General features: G+C 34.1%; 1 protein-coding gene across 1 annotated transcript in view; it reads left to right on the plus strand.

The window, feature by feature from the left end:
- Positions 1 to 22599, plus strand: part of Karybeta3 (karyopherin beta 3) — a 75692-nt gene that overhangs the window by 48567 nt on the left and 4526 nt on the right. The window contains exons 15-20 of the mRNA XM_069820123.1: positions 800 to 912; positions 1261 to 1401; positions 4062 to 4211; positions 10859 to 11066; positions 14162 to 14324; positions 15863 to 16082. Of these exons, the coding sequence (XP_069676224.1) occupies positions 800 to 912; positions 1261 to 1401; positions 4062 to 4211; positions 10859 to 11066; positions 14162 to 14324; positions 15863 to 16082 (995 nt within the window). The remainder of the gene's footprint in view (positions 1 to 799; positions 913 to 1260; positions 1402 to 4061; positions 4212 to 10858; positions 11067 to 14161; positions 14325 to 15862; positions 16083 to 22599) is intronic.

Raw genomic sequence — 22599 nt, forward strand, 5'->3', positions numbered from 1 at the left:
CAATACTTAAGCCTACTTGATTCGCAAAATTATGTTTGAACACTCCATAGGCACTCGTATTTGCAATAAGCTTCAATAAGGCTAATCGTACTTGATGGCATTTTCAGCTTAAAAGATCCACCATCACCAAACAAAAGAATTTTTAGTTCATTCACGGCCACCTAAAAAGCAATCAGCTGCTTGTCATATGCTACTGTTGGAAGAAATATGCACAAGATACCCAGCTGCGAAGAGTAGTTTTCAATTGCCTCATGTGCTATCATTTTTAGTGGAAAAAACATGCACAATTGAATGTGTTTCATCTAGACCTACATCATCTGTAGGTCTAGGTTTCGTTCACTCTTGCATGCATTGTTTGAATGCTTAAGGGGACACTCAACTTAAAAATTGGAGAAAAAGTGTCATAGAAATGAAAAATTAAATTTCTACACTAATTTACATGACAGAACTAAATCAATACACAGAATTCTTCCCCTATTCATTGAGAAGTCACAGTCAAATGCACAAAGCCAAAAAATAAAAAATGATAATTAAAAGTGATATTTCAATTAATGATTGATTAAAAATTGAAATATTTTTTATTTTGAAAAGTATTTGATCTAATGAGCTGAGATTTTGCATGTTACTTTCCATGTGTATATTAAACGTTTTCTCCAAATTTGAAAAGATTGGTCAAATGGTCAAATAGGAAAAAAGTTCCAAAATATAGTTCAGTGTCCCCTTAAAGGTGAAAGAAAAGTTGAACTGTGTAGATGCACCTTATTACTTTCCTTTTGCTACGTGTTTTAATTTACTACAGGACCACAATATCTACAAGGAATGTGGAGTTTCATCTGTCCCGAACTTCTTAAAGCCATTGATACAGAACCTGAAAACGAGGTGTTGGCTGAACATATGCATTCATTAGCCAAGGTAAGTAATTCAACCACATTAATTATAGTATTAGACGCGTGAAACTATTTACTGTTTATAATGCCTACCTTAAAACAGATGTCATGAATAGGGAACGGATTTCTAGGTGCTAAAAAAAGAGGGATTTAGGACTTTATAAAATCCAATTTAGGACTTTTAAGAATTTATTTAAAACTAACTTACTTACAAATGGCTTTTAAGGAACCTGCAGGTTCATTGTCGCCTTACATAAGCCCGCCATTGGTCCCTATCCTGAGCAAGATTAATCAAATCTCTATCATCATATCCCACCTCCCTCAAATCCATTTTAATATTATCTTCCCATCTACTCTATATACATTGTTCCAGTGCATAGAGACACTCGGAAATGGCTGTCTTACAGAGGAAGCTATGGCTGAATTAATACGAATATTAGACAAGATCATGAAGGATCACTTCACCAAGGCTGCAGCACGTCAAGAAAAGCGAAAAGATGAGGACTATGACGAGGTAAGCATTTTCACTGTTCGACTACTCCCAGTATAATTTTTCAGAATTCAACTTTAGATTTCAGAGTAACTGAAATGCTTTCTGGATAACTATCACTTACATTCAGTATACACAATGAAATAGACGTTTGAATACAGTAGAAATAATGTACGGGGTTATTAGAAAAATATTTTGTGCGAGATCGTGCATATTTGCTAAGTTTTCCGCACAGAACCAATACGCGGTAAGTGTGAAATACCACATTCAGTATTCCCAACGTAACACACATAACAATTTCCCTCTTCTTACCGCGTAAGCGCGACATTCATTTTACTGCTTTAGGCTTTTAACATATTATTTTTAGAGACGTTTAACATAGTAATAATTATAAATTGGAAACTTACCACTGCAATTTCACCTAAATTGCACTGTTAATTATTGTTTTTAAATATTTGCAAAAATTAAGTAAAGTCTACTACTCCACGAAAGCTATTGTATTCCTGATACAAGTAACATTAAGGAAGCCGTGAAAAAAATCAACAAGACTCCAGATGCCGATGTTATTACTGCAATATGTTATATAAATAATATTGTTAAAATATTAAAATGAAAAATAAATCATTACATAACCTTATCGTTTGTTTTAAGTTCGCATTTATAGACTGGGGGAAAAAAAAGACAGGAGTATAGATATTTTTGTTTTCTAATGTTACCGTCATTAAACAGAAACCAAGATGGAGATTTCATTGCAACTTATTAGAATAAACGATCTTTGCACAAAATAATGTACAATACACGAGCGGTATGTTTGTTTTCATGTTCTCGGAAATTAAAAAAGCTCAACTACGTTTCGCTTTTTCAATCTTTTCCTCGAACATGAAAACGTCAACATACCGCTCTTGTAACATATATTACTATTACATTTTTTAATTGTGTAAAAATGTTATTGTAATGCATATGTACTAATTATACAGGGTGTTTCGAAAGTGATGCTTAGTATGTATGCTGCATCTTCCCATTCCATTTCCTCCTAAGTGTGAGATGATATCTAAACAGACGATATGGTGAACAGTGGATAGATAGAGGAGTACCTGTACCTAGATCACCAGATTTAAATTCTTTGGATTTTTGCGTATGGGGTTATGCAAAAAGCCTAGTTCACACAACAGACTACCCCACACCTTAACAGTTGCAGAATTGGATTGTAGATGCCTTCCACCAAATGAAGAATGTCCCAGGTTTGCTCGAGCGCGTTCTTGGGTCTTTGTGGAGAAGACTAGACAGCATTTTGAACACCTGCTGTAAAATTCTTCAGTTAACATGTTTATACAAACAATTAATAGAAAATATCCACAAAAGGACTGGTTGTACATTTACACTGATGGATCTCTCATGGATCAAAATGAAGGAGCTGGAGCAGGAGCTACTTGCCAATACTTTTCTCTTTATAAAAATGTTGGCAAGTACACAACAAATTTTGATGGCGAAGTTGAAGCCATTTATACATCACTTCAAAATGTATTTGTTTGGCTAAACCAGTGCAAAAACATAGTCATCCTGTCTGACTCCAAAGCTGCAATCCAGTCCATCAGCTCAACTACATCCCCTAAAATGGAAAAAGTAAAAGAAATTCATTGCATGATCAAACAAATTCAAATGCTAAATAAAAAAGTGGTCTTCCAATGGATCCCGGCCCACTGCGGACTGAACGGTAACGAGAAAGCAGATATATTAGCAAAGAAAGGAACTTATATCAACTTAAAAACAAATTTCAAGTTCCCATATGAATCAATAAAACGAGTCATAAAAAGAATAAGTTACAGCGACCAGGCAAAACATCAAAATTAAAAATGGAAAGAATCATTCAAAGATCCAAAACTAATTCCTGATCTACCTCGAAAATCTGCCGTGGCCATGTTTAGATTGATTACTGGTCATGATTGCCTCAGTAAACACCTCTATCGTATTGGAGTACTGAATTCACCTAAATGCTTACTGTGCACCAGAGAAGAGGACATGGAGATGGAGCACCTGGCTAATTGTGAAACTCTTAGGACATTTGTGGACCTTCCATCAAAATATTGGGAAGCAAGAAGGATGATGACTTCATTGTTAAATCCAGAGCATTAGACACACACACACACACACACACACACACACACACACACACACACACACACACACACACACACACACACACACATGTTTATACTGTACTGTTCCTTGTTTGTCCAGAAATTTCACACAAAAAATTGCCAAATTCGCAAAAACGAGCTCTGTACGAGCTATAGAATGAGTCTCGTTTGTACCTATAAAAGTTGTAATTCTATGACTCTATAAAAATTCGTGAAAAAATCATAAATTTTCGCGAGTCGCGAAATTTGAGTGTCTTTAGTAATTCTGTGGTGTTCAGGTAAAGGGGGATGTCATTTTTTTTGTGCAGGTGGAATTTTGTTCCCTTGATAAACATACAAGTTAAATTATACAAGTGAGTGTGCAAAAATCAAAAGAATACTAGCAGTTGATGTGTTTTATTTGTGTAGAAAATTATTTGCAAAAAGGGTACGAAGTTTAATTTTAATTTATCTCCGAACTCATTTTTATGACATCTCCCTTTACCCAAACAACAGAATTACACACACATAGATACAGTATTTGTAAAAGCTTTTTTCTGTTGGCAGGTTGTCGAAGAACAACTGGAAGATGAAGACAATGAAGATGTTTATATCTTCAGCAAAGTTGCCGACATAATTCATTCGCTGTTCATGACGTATAAGATCAACTTTTATCCATACTTCGACCAAATAGTTGGTCATTTTGTTAAATGTTTGGTAAGTTAAAAAAATGCAATAAACACATTTTTAAGATATATTTTGCGTATAATTAAAATTAACCCTACTTTTTTTGCTTATGTGTTGAATAAAGAACCACATTTTCTCAATAGTTAAGTAAAGCAGGAGAAGGCCATTATAGGTATTGAGTCTGCATTGCACTCAAATGTTGATGTAAAGCTTCAAAGAAATGCTCAAATTTGCAATACGAATCTGGCATAGATCACTAATAAATTCACATGAAAAGTGCATTTACCAGTACTTCTGTCGTCATAAATTAGGGTTTACCAGATGTAAAAAATGAAAAGCAGGACATTTTTCTTGAAAGAGCAGGATTTTCCACAAAAAAATAGGACATAAAAATGTGACACTAATTTTGAAATCTGATAAGAATGAAAATTGTTGAACTTGGTGTACACCAGAATTTAGTTTTCAAATTTTCAGAAACTTTGCATTTTATTTTACTAGTTTCACCAGCCTTATTCTGAGTAAAGTTCATATAAATTATAATTATTCTTTCATATTTTATAGTATTTTTCATTCGTCATGGCCTTGTTAGGACCAAAATTAAGTTTCACAGAGCAAAAAGTACGTTGAACAGAGTTACATAGGTTAGGTGTTGTTACATTTACAGTCATCTTATCGAGTCGATTTCTCGAAATATTACGATCTACAAAATAGAGTTTTAAATCAGTCAGTCGAAACATTAACTTTGAGATTGATACAGTAATACGTATTACTTTAACAGTTTGACTTATTGAATCGATTTCTCGAAATATTATGATCTACGAAGAGTTCTGAATCAATCAGTCGAAATATTAGCTTTGAGACTGATACAGTAATACATATTACTTTAACAGTTTGACTTATCGAATCGATTTCTCGAAATATTATGATCTACGAAGAGTTCTGAATCAATCAGTCGAAATATTAGCTTTGAGACTGATACAGTAGTACATATTACTTTAACAGTTTGACTTATCGAATCGATTTCTCGAAATATTATGATCTACGAAGAGTTCTGAATCAATCAGTCGAAATATTAGCTTTGAGACTGATACAGTAATACATATTACTTTAACAGTTTGACTTATCGAATCGATTTCTCGAAATATTATGATCTACGAAGAATTCTGAATCAATCAGTCGAAATATTAGCTTTGAGACTGATACAGTAATACATATTACTTTAACAGTTTGACTTATCGAATCGATTTCTCGAAATATTATGATCTACGAAGAGTTCTGAATCAATCAGTCGAAATATTAGCTTTGAGACTGATACAGTAATACATATTACTTTAACAGTTTGACTTATCGAATCGATTTCTCGAAATATTATGATCTACGAAGAGTTCTGAATCAATCAGTCGAAATATTAGCTTTGAGACTGATACAGTAATACATATTACTTTAACAGTTTGACTTATCGAATCGATTTCTCGAAATATTATGATCTACGAAGAGTTCTGAATCAATCAGTCGAAATATTAGCTTTGAGACTGATACAGTAATACATATTACTTTAACAGTTTGACTTATCGAATCGATTTCTCGAAATATTATGATCTACGAAGAGTTCTGAATCAATCAGTCGAAATATTAGCTTTGAGACTGATACAGTAATACATATTACTTTAACAGTTTGACTTATCGAATCGATTTCTCGAAATATTATGATCTACGAAGAGTTCTGAATCAATCAGTCGAAATATTAGCTTTGAGACTGATACAGTAATACATATTACTTTAACAGTTTGACTTATCGAATCGATTTCTCGAAATATTATGATCTACGAAGAGTTCTGAATCAATCAGTCGAAATATTAGCTTTGAGACTGATACAGTAATACATATTACTTTAACAGTTTGACTTATCGAATCGATTTCTCGAAATATTGTGATCTACGAAGAGTTCTGAATCAATCAGTCGAAATATTAGCTTTGAGACTGATACAGTAATACATATTACTTTAACAGTTTGACTTATCGAATCGATTTCTCGAAATATTATGATCTACGAAGAGTTCTGAATCAATCAGTCGAAATATTAGCTTTGAGACTGATACAGTAATACATATTACTTTAACAGTTTGACTTATCGAATCGATTTCTCGAAATATTATGATCTACGAAGAGTTCTGAATCAGTCAGTCGAAATATTAGCTTTGAGACTGATACAGTAATACATATTGCTTTAACAGTTTGACTTATCGAATCGATTTCTCGAAATATTATGATCTACGAAGAGTTCTGAATCAGTCAGTCGAAATATTAGCTTTGAGACTGATACAGTAATACATATTGCTTTAACAGTTTGACTTATCGAATCGATTTCTCGAAATATTATGATCTACGAAGAGTTCTGAATCAATCAGTCGAAATATTAGCTTTGAGACTGATACAGTAATACATATTACTTTAACAGTTTGACTTATCGAATCGATTTCTCGAAATATTATGATCTACGAAGAGTTCTGAATCAATCAGTCGAAATATTAGCTTTGAGACTGATACAGTAATACATATTACTTTAACAGTTTGACTTATCGAATCGATTTCTCGAAATATTATGATCTACGAAGAGTTCTGAATCAATCAGTCGAAATATTAGCTTTGAGACTGATACAGTAATACATATTACTTTAACAGTTTGACTTATCGAATCGATTTCTCGAAATATTATGATCTACGAAGAGTTCTGAATCAATCAGTCGAAATATTAGCTTTGAGACTGATACAGTAATACATATTACTTTAACAGTTTGACTTATCGAATCGATTTCTCGAAATATTATGATCTACGAAGAGTTCTGAATCAATCAGTCGAAATATTAGCTTTGAGACTGATACAGTAATACATATTACTTTAACAGTTTGACTTATCGAATCGATTTCTCGAAATATTATGATCTACAAAGAGTTCCGAATCAATCAGTCGAAATATTAGCTTTGAGATTGATACAGTAATACGTATTACTTTAACAGTTTAACTTATCGAATCGATTTCTCGAAATATTATGATCTACGAAGAGTTCTGAATCAGTCAGTCGAAATATTAGCTTTGAGATTGATACAGTAATGCATATTGCTTCAACAGTTTGACTTAACCTATGTAGTAAAAAATAAACCACTTATACACAGCACTGATCACTTCTTAGCGTCTTTCTTTGAGATCGAGTGGTGTCAGATTCAATACTTTTCTCAATTTTTACTCTGTTTTTGAGAAATGTTGAAAGTGTCGATGCACTTACGCTATATTTTCTTACTACTTTGCTTCTCTTCTCTCCTTTGTCTGCTTCTTCAATGATGTTTTTCTTCTCGTCTAGCAAAAATTGCTTTTTTGTCTTTTTTTCTGTCATACCTGCTTCTTTACTTCTTCCCTCAACAACGTTTAGGAACAAACTGAACAAACTGCCTTCGAAAGTTCGATTTTATTAAACCGTTTCATTTAAATATAAATTCAAACCACAACAATCGTGTCTACAGAAGTGCATTCAGAAAACTCACTGAAACTAAGGATGACCAGTGCCTAACGATAACTCATTTATTTTATTTTCTTTCGAATTTATTGTAAGTATTATTAGGCCTAATTTCGTTAAAATAACATTTTTTTTTTGTAGCAGGATGAATTATTATTACATTAAACTGAATAGTTCGTTACTTATGCGTTCTTTGAACTGAAGATTTTAAGATGTAAATTAATAGTAAAATTTATTTATTTATTTATATATTTATTTATTTATTTATTTATTCATTCATTCATTCATTCATTCATTCTTGTAGAGTTAAGGCCATGAGGTCTTCTCTTCCACACTAACAGAAGTAAAATACATAATGAAACAATGACAAAAATAGTAAAGTCATACTTAAATATAAAAATCATTTTCGTACACATTAACAAGCTTACATGGGCTATAATGAAATATTAACTAAACATGATACGTAATTAAGTTATTTACAATCCATATCCTAATTCTACTTTATGAAATATAAAAATTGGAAATTTATCTTTTGAAGAGGTGGAGAAGTTCGAATATCTTGGAGCAACAGTAACAAATATAAATGATACTCGGGAGGAAATTAAACACAGAATAAATATGGGAAATGCCTGTTATTATTCGGTTGAGAAGCTTTTATCATCCAGTCTGCTGTCAAAAAATCTGAAAGTTAGAATTTATAAAACAGTTATATTACCGGTTGTTCTTTATGGTTGTGAAACTTGGACTCTCACTTTGAGAGAGGAACATAGGTTAAGGGTGTTTGAGAATAAGGTGCTTAGGAAAATATTTGGGGCTAAAAGGGATGAAGTTACAGGAGAATGGAGAAAGTTACACAACACAGAACTGCACGCATTGTATTCTTCATCTGACATAATTAGGAACATTAAATCCAGACGTTTGAGATGGGCAGAGCATGTAGCACGTATGGGCGAATCCAGAAATGCATATAGGGTGTTAATTGGGAGGCCGGAGGGAAAAAAGACCTTTGGGGAGGCTGAGACGTAGATGGGAAGATAATATTAAAATGGATTTGAGGAAGGTGGGATATGATGATAGAGACTGGATTAATCTTGCTCAGGATAGGGACGAATGGCAGGCTTCTGTGAGGGCGGCAATGAACCTCTGGGTTCCTTAAAAGCCAGTAAGTAAGTAAATTCTACTTTATGATAGGCCTAAGTGACAATTTATATACACACAGAATAACCTATAAAATCGGCTAACACAAATCAATTTCATGTAAAAGTATGTAATTCTTAATTTAAATTGATTAACCGTTCGGCAGTCCCTGACATGATGAGGTAAGGAGTTCCATAGGCGACAAACTGACACTGTGAAAGAGGATGAATAGAAAGAGGTATGGTGGCGAGGAATGGATAATAAGGCCTGATGTTGATTCCGTAACGTTGTAAGATATTCAAAGCCAGATCTCAGATATTTAGGAGTAGAAGTGAATAATATTCTAAACAGAACAGATAAAGAATGTGCTATTCTACGCTCCTTTAGGCAGACCAATGAAAGAACTTCAAAAGATGGCGTTATATGGTCAAATTTACGAGTATTGCAGATGAAGCGGACACACATAGTATGAACACGTTGTAGTCTTTCAACTGGCTGGGACTAAAAAATTATTTCGTTATTCTGAAAAATTCGTAATTGAGGCGTTCGTAATTGCAGCATTTCACTGTAGTTTGTAAAATATTAATGCTAATATTTTCTTTACATAATGTATGTCGCAAATTCTAAAATAATTGTATCAAGGAGGGAGACAAATAGAGCTGGGGACGGAGCGAGTAGAACTGTTGAGTTACTCGGTTCTATCGGTTTATGTACTTGGCAGCGGAGCACCAAAGTTACTCGGTTAACTGTAGCCGTTACCGGTCAGTTCAAACGTTCAAACAGAGTTCATGTGTTTCACTTAGTTCTACCAGACAACAGCGTAGGTACTGTTGTATGTAAATATTTTCTGCTGCAGGACAAATTATTTCCTCATCCCCAAGGCGGGCTGAAAGGCCTCTAGTATTGAAGAGGAGTTCATCCTATTATATGACCTGTCAAGTGGGCCTAATGAACACTGACAGTCTGAACATATTACTGTACATAATAATAATAATAATAATAATAATAATAATAATAATAATAATAATAATAATAATAATAATAATGGATTAACCTTGCTCAGGATAGGGTTTATGTGAGGGCAGCAAAGAACCTCCGGGTTACTTAAAGGCCATAAGTATTGTTGTTATTATTATTATTATTGTTATTATTACTATTATTATTATTATTATTATTATTATTATTATCATCATCATATTAGAGTGATTAATATTAAAATATGTTAAAAAAGGAAGTGCATTATATTTTTCTTCTATTTGTGTTTATTGGATTTGTGTTACCTCATCAGTCATCATTTTATTCGTATTTATTTCTATGAATTATGCTATCTAATTACTTTAATTTATCAATAATATTATCCTTCACCAAAGAGAATGTGATTGTATCGAAGGCTACTAATGTTATAATATAAATAAACATTATGTTCTTCAGTTTAAGATTCCACGTTTCATTGATTATTTTATCCACTTTCCGTAATAGTAAATAATTCTCTTTGTTATTTTTAAGTATTTTAGGCAGCGCTTCATGGAGCCCGTTTCTTTCAATCTTCTTTTTTACTTAGCTGCAGCGTTTAACGTTCATTTCATGTGCTAATTTATTAGCTGTTAGTATTATAAATTATTTTATCAATTTTATTTCGTAACAACACTGAAAGTTAAATAGGTCTTTCATATAAAATAACTCCGCAAACAGTTGTAATCACGCAAATCAGATTTGCAACCGCCATTTTGCAATGAAGAGAAGCTCTTTTTCGTTGTCAATTGGGGAAGCGAAAGAGTTTTACTACAACGCTTTTAAAACACGTTCTAAAATTGACTCAATCTATCTAAATTTTAAATCTGCCGCCACAAATTTGTACTTGGTACTGTACTCGGATCAACCGAGTAATGACGTCACAGTAACTGCTCCGAACCGAACCGCTCCGTCCCCAGCCCTAGAGACAAAGTTTGCAGTATTGTAGTATGTAATCAATAATTTTGACTTTTATGCTCAAGAATTGAGATTGAAATATGCTTTATATATTTCTAGGCTCCAGAAATGCCATGGCCAGATCACCAGTGGGCCCTGTGTATATTTGATGACACAATAGAGTATGGTGGACCTGCCTGTGTGAAGTACCAAGAGTATTTCCTTCGCCCAATGTTAAGTTATGTGACAGACAAAGCAGCGGAAGTGAGGCAAGCAGCAGTCTATGGATGGGGTGTCCTAGGACAATTTGGCGGTGAAGCATTTGCTGGTAGGTGTTAAATTTTATCTATATTCGGTGCAATATAGAATTGCAACAAAGTTTTATTTTTAAGTTTTGTAAATTTTACGATGGAGATTTGAAATCTGCCTACTATTTCTTAATGCTAGCTCAAACTACTGTTTCTGAAAAGGAAATAGAAACCATGACATTCGTAAAACATAGATTTCATGTGAGAAAATAGAAACCATGATGATGTTTGGTAAAAAACAGATTTTAAGTTACTGTAGAACCCTGATTTAGGCAACCTCCATTTACTTTTTTTTTTTCCTCATTTAACATTAAATGTTCACGGTCCCAATAATTACTACTAACCAGCAAAAATCCGTTGACCAAATCTGATGGAAGACTGATCTTCAATCAAGTACTGATTGTTTTTTCTGCAAAAAAAAAAAAAAAAAAAAAAAAAAAAATAGAACTGATGGCCAATCAAACCCTCCTTGATTGCCAATCATATTTGATCAGTGTTTCTGCAACCGGGCCTAAGGGTGTGACTTTTTGGGAATTAACGGTATATTACATGTTGAAAACTTAATGCACGGGAAATGGAAATACTTCATGAAAATTAATAAATCAATCTTCTTAATGTATCCAGCTGTTTGCTGGCAACATAAAGTCCACTATAGTCCACTATGGTCTATTCAGTTGTTGTTTTTCACGAGAAATGAGGGGTATTTTGATCGGTGTTCATTATAGATGCCTGTTGCTAGTAGCCAGTCAATATATATTGCAGGGCTGTGTGTTCTGCAACTGGCACTGATGATTTTAATTTACTTCTTTTGTGGTTTATGGATAGACAGTATAGAAGAATGTGTTTCAGATCATCATGATTATTACACCACAAACAAATAGGATTATCAGAAATGTGAAATTGGTGTAGGTACAATTTAGTGACAATGTGACCTGTTCTGGCTCTTGTTAAAAATGTTTGAACATGTCTGGGCAAGTTTTTCTACATTTCCAGGTCATTTGGTTTCTTTTGTACAGACTGTAAAATTTTTCCTTTGACTGAAGAGAGCCAATTGTTGATCCATAGGTTTGTAAAATGAGACTTACTGAAGCAAAAGCATTGGTTAGAGATATCACTTGAAGAGGTCTTGGTTGCAAATATGTTGCCTGTTTTGCAATATTATCGACTTTCTCATTTACAGGTATACCACAATGACTAGGTATCCATTGAAATGTTATTTCCTTTTGGAGTTCTTTTAGTTTAAATTAAATGAAATATATCCACGAATTTTTGCGAAATTGATAGAAATCCACGAAATTGCTTCATAATCAATATTTTCAACAAAAAACATGTTTAATGGAGATTCACACAAAAAATGACTTTCTTCCAAATAAAACGTCAAAAGTCTATAAATCTGATGACTGTATAAAGATGCAGTGCGTGCTATTTATTTAGGGTCGAATTCATAGTCGTCACTTATAAAATGAGGAAACACTTAAGTAATGAGCATTTCCTTAGCACTTATTTCAGATCGTATTGCAGAGACGCTACTCATTCATATGCCCTGAGCATTCCCTTGACATCGAAAGAAATATGGCAACATGGCTAGACGTGAGCGCTTTCCTACATTCAATTGTTTTCCAGCGCCTTCAAATTGTTAAATCGGCATTATTGTCATACACAAATACAGAAGTAAATATTATAGAGCTAAAAATTATACAAAATGTCCAGAAAGCATTTTACAGAAAAGAAAGAAGTGAGCTAAGATAACTAGTTATGAAATATGGAGATATCGTCGAAAGTAAAAAAAATTGATAATATTGTTCTCTCCAAAAGAATAAATTGACATGGAACAAAATTGCAGTAGAGTTTAATGCGAACTCCGGAAATATTCCTGTAAGTAAATCATTTTCATTTATTTTTCAGTTATTTTTATGCTAAACAAAGTGGAAATTATATAATTACGCAAATTTTAACAGCTTATTCCTTGGGTAGAATACAAACAAAAATGCAAATAACACTTTGTTGAGACGTGAATACTTTTCGAAAAAAAAAATGCCACTTAAATCTACCTGAAATGCTGCTGTATCATAAAATCTCAAAGCAACCAGTACTTTCAGCAGTGGCGAAATTGCTAAGCCTCATGGCTGTTTTGTGAATTTAAATGAGAGACACCAGAATATCCACAACAGTGTTCTTGTCGAAATGGTATCTCCTCTTAAATTGTTGATCATTATACATCTCTAAAGGGTTTTCCATACCTCTGATATATCTTTTGCTTGCCAAAACTCATTTTCATTTTAATTACAGAACTCAATAAATTAAATTAAATCATAATCATCATCCACTGTATACCGAATCAGCTGGCTGATTACAATGCATATGAGGAAACACTTGAGTAAGCTGACAAGCTACCTTATTTGAATAAGTGTTCACTTCAGTGGGCTTTATGAATTGGAAATTATTATAAGCAACTGCTTAAGTGTTTCCTTATGATAAGTGTTGACTATGAATTCGGCCCGTAGTCAACAGTCACAATCTAACCACCAGTAGGATACTGCATTTGGTAGTAATGAAAGATTTGAAAGAAATTATAGTACTACCGGGGATAAAGGTACAGTTTATTAGTTTTCTTTCATTCTGTAACATTTTTAATGTAGTGTAATATTTTTATTTTTCTGAAAAGATTATCTGAAAACTTGGCTTAGTAGTCTGGGTATGTATGTCACAAACATCATAATACCACAGACTAGTACATGAAGCTCAGTATGTAGGGAATATGCATCCATTGACAGTTGAATTTGCTAGTTGCTAGCCACTAGGATCGCTACTATCGCCTCATCACAGATCCCTTCCTAGCAGATGACAAAATGTATTATAATTTCGTTATTGTGTGTGTTTTTTTTTTTTTTTTTGGAGAAATTAACACCACCTTTCCATTATTGAAATATTAAATACCTGTGCTGTAGTTATTTGTACTCCTTGTAATTCTATCTGTTGCTATAAATTGTGTCTTTTGGACAAACTATGAATGGATTGTGTAGTTATTTTGTGTGATGAAAACTAAAAAACTCACACTGGCTAACAAATGTATACAATTTGTTATATTTACTGTGCAATTATCTGTCCTTGCCAGGAGCGTGTGGAGGTGCAGTCCCACGACTTGTAGAAATAATAACAGATCCAGAGTCACGTTCTCCTGAGAAGATTAATCCAACAGAAAATGCCATCTCAGCAGTCACAAAAATTCTTAAATACAATAATTCGGCGATCAATGTTAACGACATCTTACCACATTGGTAAGTAGATCTAATTAGTCTGTCTTAATTGTTAGCCAGTGATTGATTATATTAGTAACTGCAGAGTATTTATTTATTCTGGTGTAGCTAAGGCCATCAGGCCTTCTCTTCCACAACACCAGGAATACAAATACAATAATAGAAATAAACATAAAAAAATACACTATATACAAAATAAAGCTACACAAGAAATAAAGAGAGAGAGAAAAAAACACTATAAACAAAGTAAAGCCACAGAAAAATATACACAGGTTGCAGTCACACAAACTTTAAATGAGTGATTAAGTATCATAATTAATTATATCCTAACTAATTAACTAACATAAAAAAGAAACTTGGAATTTTAATCTAGATTAAAAAAGAAAAAGAAAAAAAAAACACAAATCAATACTTCTAGCAATACCTAAAACCTTTAACAAAATTTTCCAATTTAATTTTGAATTGTGATAAAGTCCGGCAGTCCCTGACGTCATTAGGTAACGAATTCCAGATGTGAGGTACTTCTACATATAGGAAGATGAGTATAAAGAGTTCTATGATGAGGGATAGAAAGAAGTGCTTGATGTCGGTTTCGAAGAGTTGTAAGAAATTGAAAGTGCGATGACAGATAATTCGGAGTAGAAGTATGCATGATTCTAAACAGAAGAGACAGTGAATGTATTGTTCTTTGTTTCTTCAGACGCACCCATGAAAGTAACTGGAGGGAAGGTGTTATATGGTCAAATTTACAAGTATTGCAGATGAATCATATGCGCACATTATGAACACATTGTAGTCTCTCAGCTAAGAGTGAACTTATATTAGTTAGCAAAAAAAAATTGGAACTCTCTGCTTTGATCCACAGTTAATTCCCGATTTACCACGAAAATCGTCTGTAGCTGCATTTAGATTGGCAACAGGCCATGATTGTTTGGCCAAACACCTGCATAGAATTGGAATATATCAGTCCCCTAAGTGTCCATTGTGCAACTCAAACCAAGAAATGGATTCGGAACACCTCAAAATCTGTGCTTCAGTGGCTGGTCATGATAATATCTTTGAAAAATAATGGAGTGCAAGAGGTCAAATGACTTTGTCAAACGCCTGGCATTAGAAAACAACAACAACATATTAGTTAGCAAGGAATCGCAATAATCAAAATGGGGCATTACAAGCGTCTGAATAAGATTCTTTTTTAGGCTAAGTGGTAGAAATTCTTTCAAATGGAACAAGGAGTGAAGTTGAGAAAATATTTTTTTGCAAATGTGTGTTACTTGAGTGTTCCAATTTAGATCGCTATCCATAAGAATGCCAAGATTTTTAACTGTTTCACTGTATTTAACAATAATCCCATTCAATATTATATGTGGTATAGTACTACTATCAAGAGGGCTTTGTAGACGATTATGTCCCATTACGATTGCTTGCGATTTCTCTGGATTTAACCTTAATCCACATTAAGTAAGTTAGCAAGAGGGATAAAAAGGCCAAGTACAGTACAAATCGCCATAAGTATGTGAGAAATACGAGAGTTTATTTTATTATGTTTTTCTTTTCAGGTTGTCGTGGTTACCTGTATGGGAGGATGATGATGAGTCTCCACATGTTTATGGCTATTTATGTGACTTGATTGAGAGTAATCATCCATTAATTCTAGGACCAAACCATGCAAACTTACCTAAATTAATAGCCATAATTGGGGAAGCATTTGCAAGAGACGCGATTGATGTTGAACATGAGGTTGCGAAGAGGATGGTCGGCTTAGTAAGACAAATTCAGGTACAGTAGCCTACTGTTTTCATAAATATATATTTTCTTTTGTCAGACAGTTTATTGGTTTCGTGGGAGTGTGCTATTCTGCTAAGTTGGAAGAGACGTCCTAAAGACGGCCTACATTTATATGAACAAAATGACAGTTGGGTAATTCCATGCAAAACAGTATGGCGAAAAATATTCATATCTCCAAATTTGTTAAAAATTGTACATTCAACTCTTTATGTTGTATATATTAATCATGTACAAAATTATGTTTGCGACAGGTACCATTTAAATTTAATGGGCAGTTAAAATATTTTTATTTGAGCACATAGCTCTATTTTAAATTTGTTTTCTGACCATAAGAATAATTTTAAAATTTTTTTAAAGATATCGTTAGATAGCTTACAAAATAGGTTATTAAGATACTATAATTCAGTGCAGCTCTGAAAATTGTGTTTAAAGAAATTAAAAAATGTATTTTAAAAGGTGCCATTACATAAAATCGAATACTTCAATTCGCATGAAAAAAATAAATGACAATTTACTCAGCATTTTCATTAGGCTGTCAAATTTTCATAATGGGATCTTCAAAAATAAGGAAGTTATAAATTAAAACAACTCGCCGTGTAAAGGGTGATCTATGCCGCTGCGCCATGCGCCATCACTGCTGCTGGTCACTGCGAGAAGCGTTTACTCGTTGACAACCTGTGCGCGTCACACATCTGATTTCAACTAATTTCGGTACTTCTGATGAATCAGAATAGGGTTTTATTGCTAACTTCCCATTAACTGGAACCACACAGTGAACATTTCTTGTTCCAGGAATAGTCTTGAGGCCGGCAAATGTTTGAGGATTTAGATTTTGTAACTACTTCTTTATGTTTTTCAATGGATGTGACTGACACAATAATTCCCTGTATATTTTTTTTTGACCAATCATACAGTCCTTTAGGAGTTGAAATTAGAGTTCCTGACTTTTGCAGCGATTCGCTTGATTGTACTCCTTACACTGGGCCCTTTACCGTGACTAGTCCCAAAGAAATGCCACTCCGCAGGTACTTGAAAATCGTGTTCATGATTGAGTAGTTTAACGGATTTTTTTCGTTCTTGTATTCGCTAGCTGCTCTATCACTGAAATCATATATTTTAGATATTTCGGTATGTGTTTGTTTCAGATGTTCTGTCATTTTCCTTTAAAAAATCATGAACTGTTGCACTATCGTGAACTAAGCATTCCGAAATTACTGAAAAACAAAAGTTCTCTAAATTACCACCAACTGAATTTCTGTAATATACTGTGAATGGGTGTATTGTTGCTTGAGAAGTACTCCAGTGATGACCTTGTGTAGCATCCTGAATAATGAAACTGTAAATCTCTGAAAAAACACCAATGATAATGAACTCACCGGGCTTTATTTCATTTTTCAGCTACTTTAAATAATTTGCTTGGGACTTTGCAATGAAGTTGTGTACATTATCTTGAATTTTTTAAGCCAACCAGTGAAGTTATTAATGAAATTTACACAGTCACTTTTCACAGGGGCGGCCCGTCCTTATGTGCTACAGTACAATGATAATTTTTGCTCAAATAGTGTATTTGTAATACTATAGTATTTGATCTGTCATTTGACAATTTCCCGTGGTTATGTTCATGACGCATTATAGTGTGTTTAGTCTTCGCTCTTTGGTGCCTCAGGGGGTTCGTTGTGCTACTCAAAACTCTACATGAAAGTGTAGACAATTAATGCGCATGTGTGAAGCTGAAATAACTGCTCTGATTGGCTATATTTATGCAGGGAAGTGCTGTAGTCAGCTTCAGCACAACACAGCTTGGAGATTGCAAAAGTAAAGCATAACGAAAGAATGCTTGTTTGTGGAAGAACTCGGAACTATATACAATGTATTTGGTAATTCAAGTGTCCGACTACTGCTGCCATCTACCTGTTGAAGTTGCTGTCAACAGCTAGTCTATATTACACTGAACAAAAGTATGTTACAGACACAACTTGGAGTTCTATATGGAAGACCCGACTTACGAAATATAGATGGAGCTGTTCAATTATTGTTACAATACATAGTCTCCAACAATTTACAGGATCCATTCTGTGAAGTAACGAAGTTTGTTAAATATTTTGGTTACAACACCAATGACCACTGCTGAGCCAGAAAGATGTTTTTCTTGCTTGAAACGCATAAAAACGTTTTTAAGGAACACTATGTCCCAGGATCGTCTCACTGCTCTTGCAATACTGTCAATTGAAAAGAGTATGATGTCCAAGATGGAGGGGTTTAACACCAGGGTAAATAACAAGTTGTGCAGTATGAAGGAATATCGTATGGACTTCATATTTCGTCATTAGACGAGTCTCAAATTAAGATAAATACATATGAGTGTATAGAGTATGCCGATACAGAGATTGTAGCACACTCATTATTTTGATCACCAGCCGCTACCGACTTTTCACTAAAATCATATTGGCCCTGTCAGTTGTTGTCCATTCCTTATACTAAATTTCTCTGTAACAATGACGTCAATATTTCTGATAGATTTCTCATAGGTACATTTATAGTTCCTTACGTTCAGGAGCATATGCTTCTTCACTCATTGAATTTCCCACCTCTCTTAGTAAACATTCTTTTTCGCTTGTTGATTTGAGATTTTACTTTCAGTTCCAGCAACTTCACTAATTATTTCAATTTTTGAAATCTTATGGAAAAAGCGTTCTCAAATAGCATCACCTACCTCTTTCCTGGGGGTAAAAGGCAGTCAGAGCGTGGTGCCGACCACACCACCTCATTCTAGTGCCGAGGTCATGGAAAGCATGGGGCTCTACCTCCATGCCCCCAAGTGCCTTCATGTCACACCACCTCATTCTAGTGCCGAGGTCATGGAAAGCATGGGGCTCTACCTCCATGCCCCCCAAGTGCCTTCATGGCATGTTACGGGGATACCTTTACCTTTACCTTTTACCTTTCTTTACCACTAAATGCGGGACCTTTTTACACATCCTACTTGTCACTTTTCTTTTACAGACTTGTGACGAATGTTTTTAAAGTCCGAAAGTGTTGCAACACCACAGATGACGCCAACTTTTCGTCTTTAATTTAGGCATATTGAACACTTACAACTTACAATGACAGAACAGATCAAAATCGCCGTATAAACTGAAGGGAAAAAGTTACAATGACAGATCAGAACAAATCACCCTCTAAACTGAAGGGAAAAAGTTGCGCTGAGATTATAACAGGAAAAAAAAAGCAAACTCTCACGTGAAATCTATTAGCATACAATTGAGCGGATGTCGCAACATCTAGCATTTGTCATATCGATCGCTAAGCGTGCGTGTGGATGTCTGCTATGAGCGCGTGATGTAATACACTGCACGCGACTTTGATCCTTAATGGCAACATTAGCAATTCTGGTTTAGTTAATATTTCCCAAAGTGTTAGAAATCCCATCATAAAATTTTTGTAATAGATTAAGAAATTGTTTATCTCACCGTAAAAAATAGAGCATGGTAAAAAAATATTCGATTTGAAAATATTAACATTTCTTTATTTTACTGTAAGTTTTAATACATGCTCGAAGTAAAAATCCATAATAACTCAGAAGTCAGCTTAAATATATAGAGTCATCATTGTATTAGGACAATTTTTACGTTGATACAATGAAGCATGTCATTCTAATAATATTTTTATCAATGGTCTACATATCAACTCCTCAAATATTTCACCCTTCATTACTTTTCAAGAATGGGTGAAATGAAGTTCATATTAGGCCATTTAACTATTTATTATTATGACATTCATTTACTAGAATATTGAAAAAATCCAGAATTTGACGTTACAAATTTTAAAATTTTGTATGGAATGATCCAGTTGTGTGTTGACCAGTGATTTAACATGCTGTTGGTTATTCACATAAATTATTTCTATGAAAAAATATTTTGTACATTACTAGTATATCATCATCAGCCTTCAAGTGTTAGACCCCAGTGGATCTGTTACGGTCTCTTGCCAGCATTTCCTAGGTCTTCCTAAATTTTCGTGTGCCTATTTATGCTATGGTCGTCAACGAAAGTTTCCATCTGGCTTTTGTTTGGAGACTTGAATGTAATTGAGAAATTCCTGTGGACAAGTTACAAGCATGTCGCACAGTAGCCTAGTGGTGGGGCTGCTACCTATGCCTTCTGGATAGGCTTCATATGGCATTTCCTCCATATGGGCTATTCCATCTCAAATCGACCGAAATATAGAGAAAATTGACCTTGCAATTTTTAAATACAATGAAACTTTTCCTGTCCATAGACAACTATGATACAATGCTTTGTGCAAAGTTTAAGGCATCAGAACTTCATAGTGTTTAAATTAAAAATATTTTAATTTATCGTATTTTCATAAAATTAGCAACTTTAAACTGTTGTGGCTCCGAAACTCTTTCACCCAATGATCAAGATCATGGTTTATTTTGATGCTGAGAAATTAAAGTTCATATTGACATGTAAACAGATTTTCTTACTTTTTATAGAAATGGAGAAATTTAGATTTTTCTTAATTAAGACACCTTTGCTCACGAAAAAATATTTTTGAAATATATGGTGAGATTCCGCATTGAAAGTACAAATAAACACATATTTTTTACTGGTGTAACGTTAATAAGAAAGTATTGAAAAATCAAATAAAGAAAATAAATAGTACGCGCGTGAGCTAACCAGCTGACTGTGAGACGGGAGCTAGCCGAGGCAAGCAAGGCCAGGAGACATAAACACGTGATATTTCGTCTAATAGCGCATAGCTGGGGTAGCTTATCACAGGTTTTCATAAACACAGGAGTAAAATGACGCCCAACGCTCGCTTATCTTCATCTCTCGGCCAGTGCGAGCGGTACTGCGCCGTTCAAGTCCAGGCGTATGAAAATAATTTATTTAATACCCCCGAAACTTATTGCTGTGACACTAAGCAAACAATGCCCAATCCCTCTTAATAATGCAAGGTTTTTTCTCAGTATTTTTTTACATTTTTACAAATGAGCAAAAAGCCTAAAAGTAAGTAAAATCAGATTATCTGTCTCTGTGTATACAATAAAAATAAGGATTACTTATCATAACCTACCAAATGTCTGCTTCAAAATGAGCTCTCGTTCAATGTTCTGCAGTAAATGGTTCCAGAGTTCTGAGCGCTGAAAGAGTCTTGTTTTTATAAAATACGCTAAACTTGTCGCTCAACAATACGAAAACCGTTTGACTTTCGATAGTATATTTTTGCAAATGTACTCTCCTCAGGACCTTGTATAAATAGGGAAAAAATTAGAGTACAAAAAAATGCGAGGTTTTTTACTGATCGATTTCATATGGAATAGCCCATATGTGATGGAACAGTAATACCGCTGTGACTCGGTCTTCAGAGCCTCGTTAGTATAATCAGATTGCACCGCGGGAAAGTGAGGTTGAGAGTAGGATAGGAGAGGTTAAAGAGTGCACATCACTATCCCTTGCAATCCTACTAGTACATCCTTTCTACAAAACTAAGATTTTAAAAAGAAAGTGACATTATGCTTCCTATAATGTTTCCACTTCCAAAGCACAGGAACAATTTCACGTTGCTCCTAATTTTGTTCAGGGTTTTGGATTACTTGAGATATGTAAATTTGACAATTATACTCGTCTGGTTCTATAACGTACAGTCATTCATTCATTCAGGGGCGATTTCTCAGGACATGCTATGCTTGCTGTGCAAGCCCAATATTTTCGTAGAATGTGTATTTCTCAAAATGGCGTTACGTACATTAAAATTTATTTTGATTTTGGAATACTGTATAGGCGTAATACCATCCACAGGTTGCACACCGTAAGTATCGCAACGCTTGCTCATTTCTCGAAGCTACAGAAAAGATGTAGAAACAGCGAGAATATGATGCGCGCGCAAGTGCCTTCCTCCTTGGTCCGTCCTAGGCGCACATGCTTCTGTTATGTGTTCTTTGAAGCTCTGGTCCGAGAGCTACACCAACGACACAGAGCAGTATTGACAGCGGGAATGTGCTGTGATTTGCGAGTGCAATGTAATTGTATGAGCGGAATGCATATGTTAGCTGCTGCATGTATTATTAATTCTTAAACATTAATTTGAAGTATTGCAATGAGTTCGGAATTGTGTCTCATTGAAACCTTATTATTAAATCCATTTTCCCGAAGGACTATTCAAGCAGACATTATAAAGAATATGTGCTCAATAAAACAATATGCATTGGTTGGAAGGGTCGAAAAAACTAAATAAACTATTTTGTTGGCCATGTTTGTTATATTATATCGAACTTCTACAACTGATAAGCAAATAATATTATGATCCATGATTCATAATGATTTCATAATTATAAAATAAATTATTTATGTGGGTCTGATTATTTTTATTAATTATGAATTATTATATCCTCCCATCTTCCCCTATGAATAAAAGAGCAAGCCTAACTTTCGTGACTAGCATTCGCCCCTGCATTCATTCATTCATTCATTCATTCATTCATTCATTCATTCATTCATTC

The sequence above is a fragment of the Periplaneta americana genome, chromosome 3 (assembly GCF_040183065.1).
Source record: "Periplaneta americana isolate PAMFEO1 chromosome 3, P.americana_PAMFEO1_priV1, whole genome shotgun sequence".
In the NCBI taxonomy this organism is placed as follows: domain Eukaryota; kingdom Metazoa; phylum Arthropoda; class Insecta; order Blattodea; family Blattidae; genus Periplaneta; species Periplaneta americana.